The sequence below is a fragment of the Agelaius tricolor genome, unplaced genomic scaffold, assembly GCF_023055355.1.
Source record: "Agelaius tricolor isolate 1412-34295 unplaced genomic scaffold, bAgeTri1.0.p SCAF_17, whole genome shotgun sequence".
In the NCBI taxonomy this organism is placed as follows: domain Eukaryota; kingdom Metazoa; phylum Chordata; class Aves; order Passeriformes; family Icteridae; genus Agelaius; species Agelaius tricolor.
Window position 1 is genome coordinate 3,929,600 of NW_027269277.1, and position 22,349 is coordinate 3,951,948.

The 22,349-nt window shown below is 40.0% G+C and overlaps 1 protein-coding gene across 6 annotated transcripts in view; it reads right to left on the reverse strand.

The window, feature by feature from the left end:
* Positions 1 to 22,349, reverse strand: part of DACH2 (dachshund family transcription factor 2) — a 251,311-nt gene that overhangs the window by 27,486 nt on the left and 201,476 nt on the right. For all 6 annotated transcript variants that reach the window (XM_071442176.1, XM_071442178.1, XM_071442173.1 and 3 more), the window contains exons 6-7: positions 18,698 to 18,833; positions 16,321 to 16,401 (exon numbers count right to left, since the gene is read on the reverse strand). In XM_071442176.1, the coding sequence (XP_071298277.1) occupies positions 16,321 to 16,401; positions 18,698 to 18,833 (217 nt within the window). The remainder of the gene's footprint in view (positions 1 to 16,320; positions 16,402 to 18,697; positions 18,834 to 22,349) is intronic.

Here is a 22,349-nt window from a genome sequence, read left to right on the forward strand (position 1 = left end):
TTAAAAATTCTTTACAGCAAAATTTAGGTGATCAATAGAGGGTTTTTTCGTGGACATGCATTTTCTACACAATAAAAAAAAAATGTACTGATTTAAATGTGTATTTGAAAAGAATTTATTCTGCATAATCAACACAGCTATATATGCTTTTCATTCTGAAATCACTCACTTGCAGACCTCCAATAATGAAATGGTTAATTATCCTCATGACTTACACATGTCCATTTTGAGACTACAGTCAAATTTAGGGTTTATTCAGCAAAACTGCATTGCTGATGAAAGTGGCTTAAATCTGGGCTTTTAATTAATATTTTTTCATTAAGGATACTTTAGTAAAGATGTTACATTGTACTGCACACGTCTCAATCTGCAAGTGTTTGTGCAGATTCCTAGGGATGCTAAAACGCTACATCCACACACATCCATCCAGGACATACTTGAGCTGAGAGGTAAGGAAAGAACTGCACATAGAATTTAGCAATCCTGAAGTAAATTGAGAACAGAAGGTCAAGAAAAACTGATGATGTAGTCTCAGCAAACAGTGGCTTTGACAGGAAAGCCAATTTAAGTAGTTCCCACGCCCCACAGCACAGCTCAGCAGCCCCTTCTGTGAAAATCTTTTGGGTGCCTATTTTAAAACTGCATCATATAAAGAGTCTCTTCACTAACACCTCTGGATGATGCAGGATTATTATTTTGGGGAGACATTTTCTTGCTGAAGGTATTTTGATGTGGGAATAAGCACAATCTGGTTCATTCTTACACTTTATTTAAATCGTGGCAGTTAATGTCATGTCAGATAAAAATAGGAGTGAGAGTTGTTTAAATCCCTTTATTTTTTGAACGAGCAAAATGTATTATTTTGTCTAATTTAAAGAAGAAATTGAGGAATGTGTGGAAAAGTACCCATGACTTTCTGGCATGAAAGAAGTCTACTCCACAAATTAAGTCTCCCTTTAACAGTCTCATTTGAGGGTATTACAGGGGGTAATTGAAGAAACAACAGCTGAAGACAACCCTTCAAGAGAGACCTGCAAGTCAGAAAACCTTTAACCTGTGTTATCAGACCCACCCAGACACTGTCAGATCCACTACCCAGCCCAAGCTCAGCCTGCCACTGCTGCATCCATCAGCCTGTGCTGGATTGATCATGATTTGGTATTGAGATGTGATAAATACCACCACGTTCAACCCTTCAAACAGCAGCTCCTGAAATGCACGGTGACAGTGCTCTTGCTATAAAGATATCTGCACCAATTATTAGGGTGAGAAGAATTTGTGAGCCAGCAGTCTAAAATCATAAGTTTTAGCTGCACACAGCAAGGTATACACTTATTTAAAAATAAATGTGAAATTCAGTCTTCCACAAAAGCAGCAGTGTCATGAGAAAACTCGGGCTTTAAGTTTTGTAAACGCTGCGTTTTCAATATTAGAGTGTCAGTCTTCATTCACTCTCTGACAAGGTTGTCAATCAAACAGCAATCTAGTTTTGTAAGACTTTAACCAAAGATCAAAGCAATGATACTGCTGAGTTCACATTACCTTCCCAGAGATAACTACTTGAGCACTTTCACAGCACTGCATCGATATTAACTTTGCACCGTTCCTTCCAAGCAAATAAACCAGGACAAAGTTTGACAGCCCTGCTGGCTCCTGCTCTCAGCCCTGATCCAAGCTGAATCCCAGGGCATTCCCTCTATCCCTTATAACTCCTCCTGGATATTGAAGGTGAGGACTGCAGGACTTGTGTTCAGTTACACTTTCATCAATTAAAAGAAAATGAAATGTGCTTTCTGTCTCCTCTGAGGAACACATCAAATGTCTTTTCCTCAATAACAATAGTTGGGCAATAAAAAGATGAGTGAGCAAAATGTGGTATATCATCATTTTGCCTTTGACTCCAGCCCAATGGCAAATGAAAGGCATCCAAAATCAATTTCCAGAAGCTAATAAATTCAGTATGTGAAAGCAGTGAAAATATAACTTTTGCAGCCTCATCATCAAGCTGATTTGTAAGCAAAGCTGGGCCCAATTCCTGCACCCTATGGCACCCATATTTTCAGTTTCATGCAGGTAATATACCATTTCTACACAGTTTCTATTCCCAGGCTAAACAGAGAGATATATGCATACATATCTTCTTTCCACAAACATATGTCCTGGTAATATCATAATAAAAATCTGAATGTGCTGTGCCCAGGAAATCGCGTCGATCCCTATCAGCTGCTTCCTCCAGGAGCAGTGAAGGGAAGGTGAAGGCAAAAGCTGCTCCAAGGGCAGAATGTGAGCACAGCTGCTTCCCCAGCCCCCCAGGAATCCCAGGCCAGGCCTCTGGATGCAGCACAGGCAGGGGCTGTGGGGGCTTTATTTGCCTGTTAACTGCAGAACTTGCCAGACCATGCCCAGCTAAAGGCAAGATTCCACAGGGAATATTGTGTGTCCTTCATCACAATTTACAATACTCCCTGAGCAGAGCTGAATACCTGCAGGGTATGGCTTTGGATCTTACACTGCTGAGGGCTTCCACTCACCCCAGGCAGGTCTTCTATGTGATAGACTATGGATTTTTTTAAAATCTAAACCAACTGCAGACAGCAATATTTCACAGGGTCAATTACACTTACCTAACACACTGAAAAGTCATTAAAAGTGTTACATTTTTTTTGGTGTGGTACTTACTTAGAAAGAATAAATAAAGTAGGAAAAAAACCAAAACATCAAAACCAAAAAGGTTTCTGACCCTGAGGGTTTCTTTGTCAATATATGGATTTGTTTCTTACAGAAAAGAAAAAAAATCAAAACATAAAGAGGGAAAAAAAAAAGGGGGACAGGCAGGCTGGGTGCTGGAGAGAGCTTGAATTGGCAGTGGAAAATGTGGCTGGGGAGTGTAGCTGAAGGATGATGGTGTATGTGGACTGAGGACATGTGTGACATTTGGAAAACAGCAGGTGGAGGAAACTGTGGAGCAGAATTATATTTAAAGGGGAGAAGTTAGAACTAGGTGATAACAGTAAAGGAATCACACTCAGAGTGTAAAATATTGCTTTGTCACTTAGTTCATACTGTGAACATGTCCAGGTTTTTCCTTCCAAGTCACCAGCAATGGGGAATGCTTTCTTTCTTACTCTATTTCTCACCAGGCACCATTCTCCTCAGATGCTGGCAGCTTTTGGGAGCCTAGACTGTTATTATGGGACCTAGGACAACTATTTCCTCCCACTGCAAGAAACACTCTGCTGAGGTTTTTTGTTGGAAATATCAGATCATGTTTCCTCTTTCTTTACTGCAGGATTTTAGTGAGCAGTTGGAAATGAGTGACTGAAACCCAACTCAAATCTGGGTAATGCTGTAAAATCCCCTTTCTTTCATGTTTGTTGTATCTCCTTTACCTGTTCACCTCCAATGTTTACAAGCAAGAAATAATGATTTTCTAGTCTCAAACACTGTTCTCCAGCTGAAGAGTCTGAGCCATGCCTGCCCTCTGTGACTGTGGTCAAAAGGGTTTTCAGGATGAAGAAGAGACGAGAATGTTGATTCTATGATCAGAAGGCTTGATTTATTCTTTTATGATATATGTTACATTAGACTATACTAAAAAGCAATAGAAAGGAAAAGGTTTCTTCAGAAGCTAGCTAAGCTAAGAATAGAAAAGAATGAATAACAAAGATCTGTGTCTCAGACAGAGCAAGAGCCAGCTCTGCCATGAGTGGTCAAGAAATCCAAACACCCACGGAGACTAATCATGGGTCTACCTGTTGCATTCCACAGCAGCAGATAACACCATTGGTTACTTTGGTTGCTGAAACTGCAGCTTCTCACAAGGAAAAATCCTAAGAAAGGATTTTTCATAAAGATGTCTGCGACAGCCCTCCACACTTCAGCTTTCTAAAACACAGCTATTAAAAAGCAGAAAGTCTGGGAGATGATGTTGCTGATGTTTCTGTAGTAGTGAATAAGACAGGAGCACCTTTCCAACCTCCTGCAGACAGAGCAGGTTAGGAAGTGTGGATACAAATGTGAGACAGCAGCTCTTGTGTGTGTGTAAGGGTCACCTGGATGCTGTGACAGGGCTGCTGCTATGCCTGGGAGTGCCCTGCTCTGCCCCTGGGGCTGGTGCAGGCACGAGGCACACAGGCACACAGGTTTTATGTTTTATATTTCATCTTTGATGTCAGACCCAAGGGAAGCTGTGAACACCACACCTCACCCTGCAGCAAGCACTCTGCTAGAAGCCAGCCCTGTTCACCTCCCCTCTGCCATCCCTGTGAGCCCAGAGGCCAGGACACAGCACACAGTGCCCTGCCCTGGGGGACTCTGACACATCTCTCTGCACAGCCCGTGGAACACAGCTGGGATGTGATCCATCATGAACACAGCAGCACTGAAAGGCCCCTCTCAGATGGGAACATGGCTCAAGTGCTCTGTTCTACAAGAACCTGTTCATAAAACATCTTGAAACTGCTGCTGAGCACCTGATCTGAACCAACTGCAGCGAGAGATATGACAGAATATTGATTACACTTCACATACTTACATGTCATTACAATTAAGATTTCCTTGGGGTGTGGTACTTAGAAAGAATAATCAAATGGAAAAAAACCACCAAAACCAAACAAATTTTTGTACAGCATCAGTTTCAAACAGGACCTGTGAGGTGCCATCCCTTGCCAGGCTCCACTCAGCACAGAGAGATTTCACACAGCTTCAAGCATGAATTAACTTGGGCTGTCCTGCTCACAGGATTTAGGACTGATTTTTGAAATCAAAGTTTAAAAAGCTAAACTTTTCTGCATTTCCTTTTATCTTTGATAGTGCCGCCCAAAAATAGTTTCTCCTAAATTCTGACAGTTTCTTCTGAAAAGACAAAAGGCACATTTATAAAAGCATCTAAAAACCAGAATATTCTTAAATATAAAAAATGCCTAACTGTATCCATAACTAACTCTTCATTTAGTTAAAAATTTTTGATATTATCTCTTATTATTTATTCTTCAAAGGAGAATAGTAATTAGAAAAGTTCTGCAAATTTGCACTAATGAAGCAGAAAAATCTACTGTGAAGTAATGAATTTTATTAATCACCATGCAAGCAAATTAGTAAAAAATAGTAAAAATTTAAGTACACCTAGATTTTTTAATGGTTTTTAGAGGAGTTTATGTTGAATTACTTAAAAGTTGTTTCACAGAATCACAGAATGGTTTGGACTGGAAGGGACCTTGGAGAACACCTTGTTCCAACACTCTGCTATGGGCAGGGACACCTTCCAACTACACCAGGCTGCTCATTTCTAAGTCTTTGTAACAACTTGAGCTGGGAAGTGTAATTCTGCCACAAATTTGAACTATTAGCAAGGAGTTTATACTCCCTGAACACTGAAAAAGAGCAGACACTTAAAAATGCAGCACAATTACGTTGCTGAATCTAAGCAGAAATATGAAAAGTGCTGGGATTGTGTGTGAAAGGAAACCCCAAATCTCTTTTTTGTTGCCATCTTTTTTCCCTTGCCCACATCCAGAAGCTTTCCTTGCTGTGCTCAGGACATCTCTCTAAATCCAGGGGGGAAAGGACTCCCATAAAAATGCCTTATGCCAGGATGTGTTAACACCATGGCATGAAATAATTGTTCCTTGGGAGATTCTAGACAGTCAATTAACCCCCAATTCACGACTCAAGCAGCAGAGCAGACACTCCATGAATAAAGGGTAGGGGTTCAATTCTCAATTAGGATGAATTTTTTTCCTTAATAGTTTAATCTTGTGGTCAATTAAATCCCTGAACGTTGTATTAATTATTATATGAATTCTGGGCAACTTCTAATTTAAAGGTTAGTTATGGTGTACCACAACTGGACCAGAGTCCAGGGCTTAAATTTTTAAAACAATTCTACCTTAGGGGTAAAAATCCTCTCTTCTGAAAAAAGACAAGGAAATGTCTTTACATTGTGCTTTGCTAATCTGGAATACTTTAAATTTAGATTTAAAATCCTAATCTGGAACACTTTAAATTTAGATCTAGTCTTTTTAGACTTTACACCAGAGGTAAGACTGCATTATGGCACAGATCATTAGAAACCTGTTTACTGCTGCACCACATATTCCTATCACCAGTTATAATAAACAGGGCTTCTGAGCAGACTTTTAAGCATTAATCTCATCTCCAATTTCTGAGCTTTCTTCCTAAAATGTTGGGCACAGCAGCTTGGAATAGTAGCTCACTTTTCCATCTGTTAGACATATAGAGACTATGGTTTGTGAAGTACTTTCTTGGTACTCTTTCTGTTAGAATAAAGTCCTGCATTTCCTCGGGGAAGCAAGGGACATATGCTGGTGCTCTATGGTTTCTGAGTTACTGCAGAGATGAATTCCTCTTGGCCAGCTTTCTGTTGAATAGGTGCTGGAATCATATAAAACAGCAACTTGTGAAAAAAACCCCAGTAAAATGGTGAGTTCGCCGGCCAAATCAGTGATCTTTTTTCAACTAATTATTTTTCTTGCTCAAAATGAAGACAGTTTGTCTTTGAAAAGCCTGTCTATCATTAAAAAAGAAAAGTATGGAAAGTTTTTGAAACAACTATAACAGATGTCATAGCAGTTGAAAGTACAATTAGAAAGCACAACGCCGCAGAAATAAAACTTCAAACAAAAGCGGAAAGAGTTCTTTGTGCACATCAATAATTTAGAATGATTTAAGAACTGTTTTATAGATGCAAGTGGAGCTCTTTCTGTCTATATATAAATCGAATGTGGTCTTTATAGGCAAACAAAAAGGGGATACAATCCTTTTAAATTATTTTTAGGATAATTGTTTCCACAGCAAACATCATTATTTATCAGTTTTGAAAAGAAGCCAACTGCTAACATTTGAAATGCACAAACCTTGGCACACAGCACAGAAAATGGTAATCTCCCCCCCTTTTCAAAACCAGTTTTGCATTTATTTTACACATTTGTCAAGTTCTTATCTCAAAGCCCATGCCGTTTACCTATTTCTATCAGAAATCATTATATTTTATTTTTAATCACCTTCCCATAGCTAATTTGGTAACTCAGGAAGGGAAACTGTTATTGCTACCAGATGCTGTTACCTTCCTGCTCACTCACATATTCCTATAAATTGATTCAACAGCCTGGAAAACAAGGTTTAATATGTATTATTATGCCTTCTGGATTTCTTCTGTTATAATCTCTTTTTTTAGATAAACAGGCTCATTTTAGTGATGCAAACATTCTAAAGCTACGCCACAGACACTTCCCATAGTAATTCCTTCAGGAGAGTACTGCAGGATGCTGCTGGTCCTTTGCCAGCTGGAATTTCTCTGCAGCTTTATTTCTATGTGTAGACTTCAAGAAAAAAAGACAACTAGGCAGTTTGATGTATAGAGAGCTGAGATTTTCCTTTTCAGATGAGGAGGAATATTAGGGAATAAATGACAGTCCTTGAGACTGTAGGTTTTCTACAGAGGAAATGGGAACAGATGTTCTTGTAAGTCATAGAAGAGAAAGCAGTTCCCCAACAACTTGCACATTGGAATATCAGAACACACTTTCACTGGAGTCAGCCAGGAAAGCCCCAGCCCAGCCACGCTGCTGCTCAAAACAGCAGAAATTCTAAGAAAAAAATCGAGCAAAAAGAACAAACTGCAAAATTTGAGACTTCAATTCTGCCATTACAATTTACTAACCCCGATAATCTGTGTAGGTTGGCCCTCATTGGTGATAAAACCCCACAGTGATTCTGCCAATTTGGCAACAGCTCTTCCAGAAAGATAATCATACTTTGCAGATACTTGGGACCATTTACCCTCAGTACTTTATGTGACTGATGATATATGAGCTGCTAGTTGTGTAAAATTAAAGCTCCAGCCTGCTCCATACAGGATTTAATATGAGCCATATAGGAAGTGGTGTTTACAGAAGACTCATCCTAAACCAGACTGCTGAAAAGTTATCTTGTGTATTAGAGAGAATTCTTATTGTGAATCAGATCCTAATCTAGAAACACTTGACTCCTTTTCTGCTGAGTTTTCCACACTTGTCTATGGAGAGAAATGAACAATGACCATTCTTGAAACAACAGAACTGTCTCTAAGGAACTTAATTAATTAGCTTTTGAATATTGGTGGATTTCTTTTCTTTTTTTTAATATCAAAAGCTTTGTACAAAGAAATTATGTGAAGATATAATTCTTATTATTGTTATTACTACTGCTGGTAATTTTACAGAAATATTATGCTTTCCTTGTAATGTATCAGTAAAGATAAAATTCAGTATATATATATATATATATATATATATATATATATTTATATATATGGCATATAAACAGAAATATACCTAAGTATAGATATAGATCTATGGTTTTATAGAGCAATTCCAACTCTCCTTTCTGCCTGAATCCCTCCTGCCTCCGGTGCCGAAGGCCATTCAATAATAATGACAATAATGACAATAATGTCACAAGTCAAACAGCAGCTCTGGTGATTCCTCCTTTAATATGTGAATCTCTCCACACTTTTGCCTGGAGGCTGCCATCATTACAGTCAATTTCAAGATTTTCGAGCTAACAAAAACCAAGACAACAATAACAAATACAATCTCCTATTCTACAGCACCTGAAAAGTCCCCAGAGGTTAGAGATGTATAAATAACACGGCATTTTCTGAACAATTTCTGAACATTATTATGTTATTTTCTGGCCTCTCTGAGTAGGCACGTGTACACACACACATCCCATTTTCTGCTCCAGCTCAGCCATCTCCTGGAGATGCTCCATCATCCAATATACTCCACATAAAAAGGCATCTTCCAAGCACAGCACAAGAGGCTCTGCACTGAACTGTCAGTGAAATTTGTACAGCTCTGGATCCCCTCGCTGACAACTCGCTCCCAAAACAGCCACAGGATATGTCAGCAAATTCACAAAGCCAGCTCCAACGATCAAAATATCACAGAGCAGCCCCAGTGACGGGTGCAACAGACAGATTCAAAACTGCACCATGTTTTATAGATTAGAACATCTCAGAATACACCTGGAAGCAGAATTTTATTTATTAAACTGCTTGTTATAGCCTGTCACATTCTCTCAACTAGAAGAAAAATCTGCTTTGGAAACTACTTTCATTCTGACTACCAAATAAAAGAAGAAAATAAATCAGTTGGTATTTTGACACCATCATGGAAAGGCCAAGCATGACCAAAGAAGCGTGCTGGGAGAATTCTGTACTGGAGCAATCCCTCTTTCTAGTTTGTACTCATTCATCTCCAATTTCAGAGCTCACAGCTGTCTCCCCCTTCCATCTTTTTATCAATCCTGCTACAAGAATGATATTCACAGCTGGGAATCTTCAGAAGGGACCCACAAGGATCTTCAAATCCAACTCTTCAGTGAATGCCCCATGCAAGGATAAAATCCTCCTTAGAACCTTGGCATTATCAGCACCAGCCTGTAACAAACTGAGCTAATCCAGGTGAAATTTTATTGACTGATTACAATGGTGGGCTCCTGCTCTTTCAGGCACAATGGTGAATTTCCAAAGGACAGCTGATAATATGAAAAACCTACTGAGAGAAGTGTCCATCCCCAGAAACGACTGTGGCTGTGACACACAAACCCCATACACAGTCCAAGTGGTGGAGTGGTGCCTTCTGCCCCAACAATCAAACACGAAATCTGATTTCCTGCAGCCCCAGTGGCTTCTGAGAGGAGCACATGGACCATGATCAGCTCTGCTAATAAGAATTCATGTAACTTTAGCAAAGGGACTCAACACAATGTCTGGGATATAATGAAGAACACATTTTTTCTGGTTTCATGACTACACATCGAGAATAATCTTTTTCTACTTCCACTCTGAGGTTACCTCACTATCTTATGCACAGAATCCTTGAATGGTTATGGTGAGAAGTTCACTAAGGATTTATTACTTTTTCTTATCAGGAACATTCTAATGCACAAAGCATTCTGAACCACTTTGGAGATGAACCTTAATGTGCAGTTTTGTCTCAGCCTTGCTGTCTCTAGAAGCCTCTGGGCAGCAAGTCCTCCCCAAAAGGGAAGACAGAGCCCTTAATTGCCATCTGAATGTGACTGTTACACAGGAGACAGACACACTCCACAGAGCCATCTTAGATATTTAAGATCAAATTGGAAAAAAGTCCCTGAGTACACAAAAAATGCTCCACAAAATCCACCAGTGCTGGGTTTGCTCTTCTGACAGCAGGAGCACACACTGCTGTCACAATCATGAGCTCTGCATTTCACTGATCTGGAACATCCAGCTGTGGGCAGCAGGACAAACCCTGGCTCACTGGAAGGAACCCTCAGGAAAGAACTGTGGTTTATGAAGCGCAGCTTCTGGGAATTTCTTGAAGGTCTCCCTCAGTCACAAATACTGCAAAACTTCCCAAGTCACCAATTAACAATTTTTATGAGTAATTTGAATTTTTCTCTGTATCTGTATCCCTTTTGTCCTGTGTGTGTGCACAGCTGCACACTTGGGCACACAAGTGCAGAGTGCCCCTGAGCAGGTTTGGTGCTCAGGCAGGGGAGGCTGAGGCCCTGCTGGTGCAGTCCCCAAGATCCCAAGGATTTCTGAATGACAAAAACATTCAGCAACCTCTCAGGACACAGATTGTCCACATCCTGCTGCTCCTAATGAGGACTGAAGGCAAACTTATGAAATAACTCACAGACATTAAGAATGTCACTGCCTGCAGGTCTCAGGTTAATGGCTTTGCACCAGAGCTAACACCAAGCAGAGAATCCAGCACGTCAGGTTTAAGACCAGTGCTAAGGAAAAGATTCCTGGGCCTAATCCAAAAGCTTTCTTAGGTCACTGGGTGAAAATCAACAATTTTTCTCCTCTTCTTCTACTTTTCAAATTTGATATAGCTCAGATGAACCTACATTAAACAATTTACAGTATTGGAGGAAAAGTGGGAATGTCCCTGAAGAGACGACTGACTGAAGAGCAGCTCCCTGACCTCCCTCTTATTTGCCCATTGTATTGCAGTCTGACATGAATGGATACCTTCCTAAAAATTTGTTTCAAAGCTTTTTCAGTAAAGAACATTTCATTATTTCACCATGTTTATACAGACTCATAATTTGTAGTGTTTAGACAGCGGTACATTAAAGTCACTGAAATCTAATAAATTAAACATATTAATAAATTATATATCAATGCAAGAAACTGCCTTAGCCCATCTGGCAAGCTAACTGTGAAGTAGGTATTTTACTTATCAGAAAAAGAGCATTCCTAAAAATAATTCTGCAAATAAAGCTCTAATATAAACTTAATGTAAAAGGTGTGACCTTGGAGTACTTCACCAGCATCTCTTGCATAATTGCCTTTATATTTATAAATCTTTCAGCAATGGTTAAGCACACAATCATAACATCATGAGTACAGACACTTCAAAAATTAAAGCTTTACCTTTATTAATTATTTACATTTTGTGAATCTAAGTGTTAATAGAGTTTGCCTTGGTTTTGTGGGTTTGGGTTTTTTTGGATTGACTGACTGACAGACAATCACATCTACTATTAGGCCACCTTTTTAACAGCTGTCAGTTCATTTGTAGGTTAAATTTAAAAACAAAAAAACACTTGTGGAAAATGCCTCCACCCAGAATAGAGCACTGTGCTTCTTATCTTTCAGTATTCTCTGAGGATAGAAAATGTAAAAATATCTCTGACTTATTCAGAGGACATTTGCACTGTGCATGTCACTCAAGGCTTTGGGGAAAAGAAACCTTTAATTTCATGTACTATTGCACCCACTGCTGATGAAACAACCCCAGGTCTGTGATCCACACACTCAGACACCAGAATGAACACGGTTTCACTCCTGATTTGGGGAGTTCTTCATGTATTCATGAACACATTTGTGAAGAAAACAGCTTTTTTTCACATTATATCTTGAAGATGCCAGTATTGACAGGTCAAACAAGCAGCATGGAGACCATGGGAGGTGCTGGCACCTCCTGCACACTTTGCACAGCCACCATGTGGTTCAGCTTCGTGCTCCTTGTTCTCCTTCTCCTTCCTTCCCTTTTCCATCTGGATGCTTTCAGATTAATTGCTGGGAAAGTCTCCTCTCTGGAGCACAGCCCCCAGCAGCCTGTTGCTGTTTCAGGTGTTCTGCACCTGCTCATTCTCCTCCCCTCACATCCTGAGTAGCCCGGTCCTTTGGCAGTGATTAATTCAAACAGCAGAAACCCTCTTTTCTGCTAATGAAATCCAATAAATAAATATGGTTATTCTTTCATTACCATGGTCTCTGGCCATCTGAAAATATTTCACTCAGCAGACAGAAATGATGCAAAAATCCCCTTTCCTTGAAGCAATAAAGGAAAAGGTGCTCTTTAATAAACTGGGAAGGGAGAGCTGCCAGATGCAGAGTTTGGACACTGCCCTGGGCCATGGGACACAGCCCCAGAGCCTGGATTTGGGCTCTGGAAATGCAGGATGGGCTGGAGCAGGGAGCACTGCCCCCAGGCAGCTCTGGGAGTGCAGGGCAGCCCCTTCTCAGCAAAAGCCACATTTATTTGTACTCATAGACCGCACAAACAGTGGGTAAGTCTGACAGTAGGGTCATTTGTGGAATTTTCCTACAATATTTTCCTTTGGTTTGCACCCCAAACCCCATGTGAACGTGCTATCCATGTCTACATAACAACCAGCAGCACGAGCTGGGGGAAAACCCTTCCCAAAGACCAAGCTTTGGTCAAACTGTTCCACTGAAGACATCCTGCACATCCCCACTGATTTCACTGTGGCAAGAGCTGGGCCAGTGCCTTTTATTGCTCCAGCCTGTGTGAGGAGTTTGAAATGTTTCTTGTCATGCAGTCAAACAGAATAATTGTACCAGCATCTAAATTCGGCTGGAAGGCACAGCCAAATTCTTTTCTGGCTCATTTCACCTTCCTAATGCCAGAATTCATATGGAGCTTTCTGTAAAGCCTATACAGAGCTGTGTCAAACACAATCCTACCCCACACAATAGAGACTTTTTCCAGGATATGTATTGAAGCAGATGAATTTAAAGTGTAGTTTCTGTGAGTAATTGTGCAGGTAAAATGTGGGCTGTGTTCTAGGGGGGGTTTTGTAACTGTTTCCTTGAACTAGTGATTTCAAAATAAAGTGCAGATTACTCTTGATATGGTTTTCACTCAGAAATAGATGCACAGGCAAAATGCTGGTGTAACATGCCAGAAAAAGGCATTTGACAAAAATATAGTACTGCATGTAATCCATGCAGTAAAAACAATTTTAGATATATATATAAAGACCCCAAACCATGCAGACTTCCAAAGATGTTTAACTTTGTTGCCCTCTAATGTTAAATCTGACCATATTTCCTCTAAAAGGATGATGAAAAGAAGCAGAGTAATTGAGATTTAATGGCATTTCTCCTTCAAAAAGCTTACAGGTATGGCTGTAACTGGGCTCTGAACACTCTGCAAGAGACAACCACCAATTCTGGAAATTCTGCCCCACCAACACAGGAACTGCAACAACCCCATATTAACTCTCTTTTAAAGAAGCACTGTTGTGAAGCCATGCTCTCCTCAGCCCTAATCACCTCAAAATTACTTTGATGAGAACAAAGTGGCACATTTTTGTCTGTTGCTGAGATCACTTAAAATGGGATATGGAAAACAAAACCTGTGTATCCTGAGGGATATTTTGTCTATAATCATTACAATAACTTTAATCATTTTTTTAATGCTAAGATTTCAATAAATAGTTCTCCTGATAAATTTGAGTTCCTTAATTTTCAATTGTTGCTGTCTTAATTGTTGTAGAGAGCTCGGCTTTGTGAAGTGATGTCAAGGTGTATAACACAAAAACACGTTCAATATATGCCTTCAATAATTTCTTTGTTGTTTGAAATCTTCCAACTTCCAGCAAAGCTGGCATTTTATGGCCTGCAGAGCTATAAATCATTTTTAAAATCATGATGATATTACTCAAAACAGATGTGAAAACATATGTTTGCCACGGTTGTATAAACCGCTTACTTGTCATACTTAATAAATGTTGATACTTTTATTTTAACTACATTCCTTCTTAATAACTTTGAAAATCTTTTCCATGGTGGATATATTTTGCCTTGGTAAGAGCAATGGCAGGTTTGGAAAAACAAAGCCTGCTCTGTATACAAATTACATGGATGTTTTCTGCAGGACAAGGCAGCACAGATCCCCCTCCCCACACTGTCCACACCTGACCCTAAAGCACTCAACAGAACTGAGCCCAAAATAATTATACAGGAGAAAACAGTAACAATGTAAGGAACAAAGAATCCCAGACACAGGACTGGGACAAATCACTGAGGAACAACCCCAGTGGTTCCTACAGAAAGTGCAGAATAGATCTGTCCCATTAATTAATGCAAAATCAGCGTGGAATCCTGGATATAAAGGTTGGTGCTTTACAATTTCTGTATTAGTCCCACTATAATGTCATTAAAAGGTTCTGGTTCTGGAGCCATTGGGTGACTTGAAAAAATCACATCTGTACACGACAACAAAAAATACATTTCTCATCCTCATATTACTGAGAAAAACTTGACACCTGCAGACCAAGCAGAAAAGCAGAAACTTTGTTCTGTCTCTAAAATAACATTTTAAAATGTCTCATGATTTTGAAGCGTTTTTTTCTGATGCAGGTAGAGCTCTGCACACTAAATTAATTCCAAAAACATCCCCTAAGTGCATGCAGAACTAACACATGTATAAAGACGTATTTCCCAGTACTTAATCAATTAAAGAAATTATGCAAAAGCGTAGACTAGGAAATGAATAAACCTACACAACTTTAATCTTAAGGAGAATTATGGCACACAAACTGTTAGCATCAGATCTTTGTGATTTCATCCATGTTAAAAGGAATGATCACAGGAGCCTGGGAATTGGGTTCACAGGTGCTGGAGGTTCAATTATTTTCACTTTGGGGATTTCTGAATTATTTTTTCAGATTTTTAAACTGTACCTTCCTTCATCCATCCTGAGTGACAGAACTGCTACTACCAAGAAGTTCATGATTTGCATCTTTGAACCCCACAGGATACTGAATTGTTTCACTGAAAAATTACTGAACATGTGGCAAGAAACCATGTACAGTTCAACAGAATTATAATCAATGACACTTTCAGGCTTAGATTAAATACTCACTATGCAATTACTACAGAAATGTAATTTTTAAATCTTTAAATTTTTAAATAAGGAGTGAAGGTATGGCTGGTAACTTTCTGTAAATGTCAACAGGAGTCAAAAGGGAAGGATTTAAGCAGGATGATCCAGACAGAAAATTACCTCAGAATGGCACAGAAGGGCTCTTTTGGGGTTCATGAGGAAAGTGCTTAAATGTCCAGAAAAACCAGTGAATAGAAAACAGCTTCTGTCTTCAAGGAGAGTTGAGTAGAGAAATACAAAATATAAGGAGGAAGTTTCAGGCTCTTCCTACCCATGATCAGTCCCAGACCTCTAAGGAAGAGAGCTGATTGAACAAAACCCTGACACTGCTCAAATAATTTTATATAACTCTGGAATCACAGGGCACGGAGAGGCTCCAAATTCTGAGTAGCCCACAAAATTGTCTATGCTTGCCTTTTAGCTTCTTCTGAAAATACATGAAAATCACCTCAACCAAAATATAAATCAGTTTGTGCTTTCATTTATGATGATAAATACAATTATTCTCAGCAGACTTACAAGTACATTTATGTTGTCTCTTCCTTCTCTTTCTTTCCCTTCACATCTTTTTCAGTCTAAAACCTCACTGTCCCCCATAACATCTCTCTGCAGTGTTTTCCCAGAATAAATCCCTGAGTATTCACCTCCTCCAGCACCCATGAACCTCTGCAAGGAGAGCCCAGCAGAGAAAGCACTTCCCTGCCTACAGGAGAATCCCCCAGGCCAAACATCACCTCCTCCCTTGCTGCCCCTCGCTGGTGAGACAATATAAAATGATATTGTGCACCCAGAGCATCAGAGCAGTCTGCACACACATCCCCTGAAGGCAAACAAACAATAGCACATGACTGATCAAATATTTGCTTGGGACTTCATAAATAATTGAGGCAAAAGACCTGCAAAATATTACCCTCATGCTATATAAACAGAGAGAAGCAAAGTTCTCATTGCTTACACTTCCATGTGAGTTCACTGGATACATTATTCATTGCAATTAAGCACTTAGTTCTCTTAAATTAGTAATATAATGTCATAGCATATGCAGAACATGGGAAAAAGGAATGAAACACATAATAAGTGCAATTAAATGCCTGAGATGGAAAACAGTCTGTGATTTTACCTTTCTCCTTTTGTATTTTTTTTAGGCTGGTCCCAGTTTCTTGGTCAATGAGTTCTCCTTCCCTGCTGTTGGTCAGCATGGCTAAAAAAAAAAAAAATCAGAGGGCACAGTTATATAACACTGCAAGTAAAAAAATGTTAAGAGAAAAGAAAATGTTAAATTATATTTCCTCTTGGTTGATATTTTGGTATTTTAACTCTTAGAGCCAAGTAAAATATGCAGTAAAAGCTAATCTGTTCAAGTTTATTAGACAAGGATACCAAGATAGAACACAAATTATTACTGAGATGAATGTGATTTCTTATGAAATGTTCAAATTAATTAATTAGAGGGAAAAGTACTTCCCAAAAACCATTTTGGGGAAAAATGCATTTAAAGATTTAAGAATTAGTAATGATCTATAAAGCAGTAAGCTTAATAAAAACCACAGATTGCCAGATCATAGCCCAAATGAATTGGTGACAGCAAAACACCCCTCAACATTTCAGTGCTGAAGGGAATTCTTCACTTAACACCTGCAGTTTATGGCTTCAGGATGCCTCTTTCTTTGTTCTTATTTGATTAAAACATTTCTTTCTCTGCAATCCACCAATTACAGACTTCACAGTTATTCAAGGGAGGACACTTGTTACAAACTTCATCACCATATTTTACAGAGAGCTTTCTTTTATGATTGCAAAAGTAAAAATCATTGTAATTCTGTTAATGAAAAATATTTATCCATATCTTTACAACACTAATCTCTACATACAGACATCAACAGTCTCTTTTCACTGCTGCTACAGGAAGCTAAAAGTTTCTTGTCCTGTGTATTTATTTTACCCAAGAAAAAGATTAGGGGAATCTACTTCACGGTCTCTGTGTGTGCACAGATTTAGGCAGAGCATCCAGGTTCTATGCACTGTGCTGGGCAGTGCTGTGGTGCTGCTGCAAGGACCAGGGTCAGAACTGCAAAATCCCAGGGGTAGGTGGTGCATGGGAGGGAGTTCTCCAGTGACTCACCCAGAGTGCACGGCTTCTGTGGTTTAAATCTGGCAGCAATGTCTGCACGGGCTCCAGGCCATGAGGAGACAGCAGTGTTGACACACACTGACGTGAGGAGATGTTAATTGACTTGCCCTAGATCCCTCTTGGAAGCACCAAGAATAGGATCTAAACTTCCTCTAGACAGAATTAGCATTTTAATCGATAGTGCACAGGCTGTGAAAGCTCTGGTGGAGGGACCAAAAAAAGCTAGAAAGGCCCCAGCCTCAGGGTGATGAAGGAATGTGTGGGCACAAGGAGGTTTTTGGAACAAAAAAGTCATCATTTAATCTGTGACTTTCCTCACACACATGCAGAGAAAAAGATACCTTGCTCTTTTTCAACAGCAGGTGTCTTGAGCAGCACTTCTCTCCCCAAGCACATTGAGGGAGATGGTTGGACCAGGGAAGGGTGCAAGGGTGATCCCTCTGTGCAGGGGATACTGGCACAGGAGGAACCCAAGAGGAGGGGCTGGGCTCTGCTCAGTGATGAACTTCAGAGAATTCACAGAATTACTAGGCTGGAAGAGACCTTATAGATCATTGAGTCTAACCCATGCCCTTACACCTCAACTAAACCATGGCACCCAGTGCCACATCCAGTCTTTTCTTAAACACATCCAGTCTTTTCTTAAACACATCCAGGGATGGTGAATCCACCACCTCCCCAGGGAGACCATTCCAGAACTTTATCACCCTTTCTGTAAAAAATCTTCTTTCTAATGTCCAACCTGTATTTCCCTTAACACAGCTTGAAACTGTGTTTAACTATAAAACCACAGGGATAAAGTTCCCACGTATTCCGTATCAAGCGAGTGCTTCCCTGCGCGTTCCCAGCACACAAAGGCCGTGAGGGGCTGTGAGGGGAGCGAGGGGCTGTGAGGGGAGTGAGGGGCTGTGAGGGGAGCAAGGGGCTGTGAGGGGCTGTGAGGGGCTGTGAGAGGCTGTGAGGGGAGTGAGGGGCTATGAGGGGACTGAGGGGAGCGAGGGGCTGTGAGGGGAGTGAGGGGCTGTGAGGGGAATGAGGGGAATGAGGGGAGTGAGGGGCTGTGAGGGGCTGTGAGGGGAGCAAGGGGCTGTGAGGGGAATGAGGGGCTGTGAGGGGCTGTGAGGGGAGCGAGGGGCTGTGAGGGGAGTGAGGGATGGTGAGGAGAGTGAGGGGCTGTGAAGGGAATGAGGGGCTGTGAGGGGAGTGAGGGGCTGTGAGGGGTTGTGAGGGGAGTGAGGGGAGCGAGGGGCTGTGAGGGGAGTGAGGGGCTGTGAAGGGAATGAGGGGCTGTGAGGGGAGTGAGGGGCTGTGAGGGACTGTGTGGGGCTGTAAGGGGCTGTGAGGGGTGCGAGGCAGCGGCACTGACCGATCCTGTCGGGGGTGGTGTCCAGCTGGGACGGGGAGCTGGACACGCTGCTGCTGGGGTGGGAGGACGCATGGCTGCCGGGCCGCTGGCTGTCCTCCAGGGACGGCGCCGGGGAAGGGCTGTCCTGGATCCTCTCCTGCAAACAGAAGCAAAGCAAGGCTGGGTCCTTTCATCCACGTTTCACCGAGGTTCAGGCTTAAAACAGTGAGGTTGGCTTAAAAGTAATGGTAACAAATGGTGTTGGTGAGGTAAACAGAGAACAGAACTTGTGTCTAAGAGCAGTGTAGTCATCTACAGCCAAAACCAACACTGGCTTCTACAAACAACGTGTCTGAGCTTAGCTGATCATTTGCCACTTTTTTCTTATTGCAACTTGTTATGTTCTAAATTTTTCACACGTAGGAACATATAAAATAGTCTTTCATGTTGCTTTCACAAAGTACTTTTAATCTACAGGTAGAGAGATTGCCATATATGAGTCACATTTCAAATAAACAATTCACAGCTGGATTGAACTGTCACTAAATGCAGTCAAATTTGTAATTAGCATCTGTACTTGTGAATTTGTAACTAGAATCTGTACCTGAATAAATTAAATCAGTATCTTCTCAGGACAGCACCTGAACAAATGATAAATGCTGTGGCTCTGGTACAAATTTCCCTCTTGCATGAAAAGCACCAGTGATTAACCAAAACAATAGTCTGCTTGCAAAATGTCACGTTTATATTTGCACAAGAAACTTTGATATTAACCTCCAATTTAAATATATATAGTACTTGAGGTAAGGAGGGGAAAAAAAGGGTAAGAAATAAAAAAAAAATTAAAAGGCAAAATTAAATTCTGCATTTCTGTGTATCTATACTTGCAAGTTACCTAAAGATGCCATGGAATTTTCATCAAGAAAAATTTTTAGGAACAGGTCAGATAAACAAGACATAAGTTAAAATTCATCCTTAGGACAAGAGATTGTGAGACCACCTGAGATCCTTCCAACCCAGTGTTTCCACACACATACTTTGAATTAAAAATTTCAGTGCCCTTCATTCCTGTTCCCAGAATCAACAGAAAATGAGACTCTTTTGAAAGGGACGATTGGGGCCTGAATTACTCCAGATATTTTTCTCCTAAAATGCCTTCTATGTTTTAAAACCTCTATCCAAGTCCTTGAAGGTGTAATTCCAAGGGAGAGACACTAATGAGCAAAAATGGTTGAATTTACAGAACTCCAGAAACTGAACCTCTGGAATTGTCCTCATCCCTGGCCATCACCTGCTTCCTGTGCAAACCCAGAACTGAAATCTAACTTCGTTTTTTTTTAAAGAAAGATTCTCTTCCTTCCACCTCACAAAAAATCACAATTAGAGCTCATCTGGGAAAGTTGTCTCAAAGGAACTTCGCAATCTTTCCTCCTTTCTAACCTATTCTGAAGATGTTTAATTAGATATAGTCAATCTGGCTCCTTGGTAGCAATTTACTGTGAACTCTGGAAAATAAACTCAGAAGCATCTGAAGTTTTTATGCAGTTTTCTAGGTGGAAGCCTGAATCATTAATGCAGCTTTGGGAAGCACATGGTGGCTCCTAGAAGTTTTTCCATTATAAATCCCTGATATAAAACCCTGATATAAATTACACTGCCAGCAAGATCAACAAGCATATTCTGTTACCCATTAAAACCATCCCTCTAAGCCACACTCCTCTTTGTATTTACAGATACTTCTGAGAGTTATGCAAAGGGAACATGAGACTGGATCCTCCTCAGAGCATGGGATGGCATTTCCCTATTCCAACCACACCAGCTGACAACGTGGCACCAGACCTGGTTTTAATAGGATTGTTATTGTACATTAAATAACAACCCAGCCCCAAAACCATGTAACAGATGTGTATCTATTACATAGCTGTTAATCCTCAATGGATCAGTTTCACTAATTATCTGTTATTTAATGAATGTACAGTAACTAATAGATCTGAAAGGGAAACTTTTAATGATAATATTTAACAGACATGAGTCTATTATGTTGAGTCACAAGTTTTTATAATTTTGAAAACTGAATGGTTTCATACAAATTAGTTTTCAAATTCTGTGGGAGGAAAAAAAGATCCAATTCACTGAGCTTAAAATCTCCTGTGTTTTCTTCCTTTTGGCCTCCAAAAGAGAGGGTTTGGGGGCTGCTGAGATGAACAGATGAGTAAAAGGAAGTTGGGACTTTGTGAATGGGCTGCTTACTGAGTTGCTTTTGAAAGGCACATTCTTACCCCAAAAAGTACTGTCCTAAATAACAAACCATACACAGGCAACCCTGAGTGGATAAATCCTGTGTGGTTTTTACCTTTGTGCAAATAATAGCTTCCAAATAGGTTCCTGCTAACAGGTTACAACACTGACTGCAATTTCATTTGCATGGATTTCAGTTTTAACAGTCCTCTTTGGCACTATTTCCTCTCTTTTAACCACAAAGAGCACTCAATTTACAATTAAGATATCATTTTGAAATGATTAATTTCACAGAAGAGTGCATAGTTTAAGTAAATTTCATTGTCTACTGCAACCATGAAAATGAATAGCCAAGGAGAGGACATGCCAACTGTTCTGCAAAAAAACCCTATGAACAAATATGACTAGGAATTAACACTTAGATATCACACAAACAGCCATATATGTCATCTTAAATGGGAGTTATTTGAGTAATTCAAAAGCTGATGATTTGGAAAAGCAAAGTATTCCAGCTCCTTCTGGTAACTGCATTTCCCATTGTCTCTCACTATGAAATAATCTCTGCTTGCAGTAATTTGCTTTCAGACTCAGGGTCTTGGTTTGAAATCTTCAGGCAGATGTACAAGTGTCAAATAAAAATATCCTTCTTAATCACACAGTGAGTCACTTTCTAAGAGAATTAGTTGATTATTTTATCTAATGTCTTTCCAGCTACACCATGTACAGGCACTGGGAATGCAGAGCTTTTCCTATAAGCAACAAAGGAGCTGAAATTCCTTCTCTATCATACATGCTCCAAATGAGGATGGATTATCACCATGTGAGGCTGCATACGGATCAAGAAATTGTCCATTTCCAAATGTTTATGTAGAAATGTGCTGAATTTCCCCTCCTATAATGAATAATGCTATGAGCAGACTCTTCTTTTGCTGGTAAACAGATCCATTTTTCAGTCCTGTAATCAGTATGCATCTATTTAGCTACTTAACAGCAATGTGCTCTGGTTCATTAGGTAGCTACTGTTGTGTCTCAGCCTAGTTAAAATTTCACAGCAAGTTAATCTATTTTATTACAAATGAGAACACAAGTGATAATGTCCTCACCATTTTCCAAACACAGGGTTAACAGTATTTGTAACAAATCAATGAGGGCATTTAAATAGGAAGATTGCAAATCTAAAATCTTAACATTTTGTTTTACACATTGATGACTTCATTTGATTTGTCATCTATGTATTTTATAACCTTGTTACTTTTCATATATTTTTTTTCCCCTGAAAATGGCTCAGTTCTCCCTGCACCGTGCAGGACAGCCTGGTCACACACAAGGTAAACTCACAGTAATAAAGAAAAATTCCTAAATAAAGTAATATTTTCCCCATTTATATTTATTCATATTCATAAATTTGCAAGATTAATATTTCAGGTTATAATTG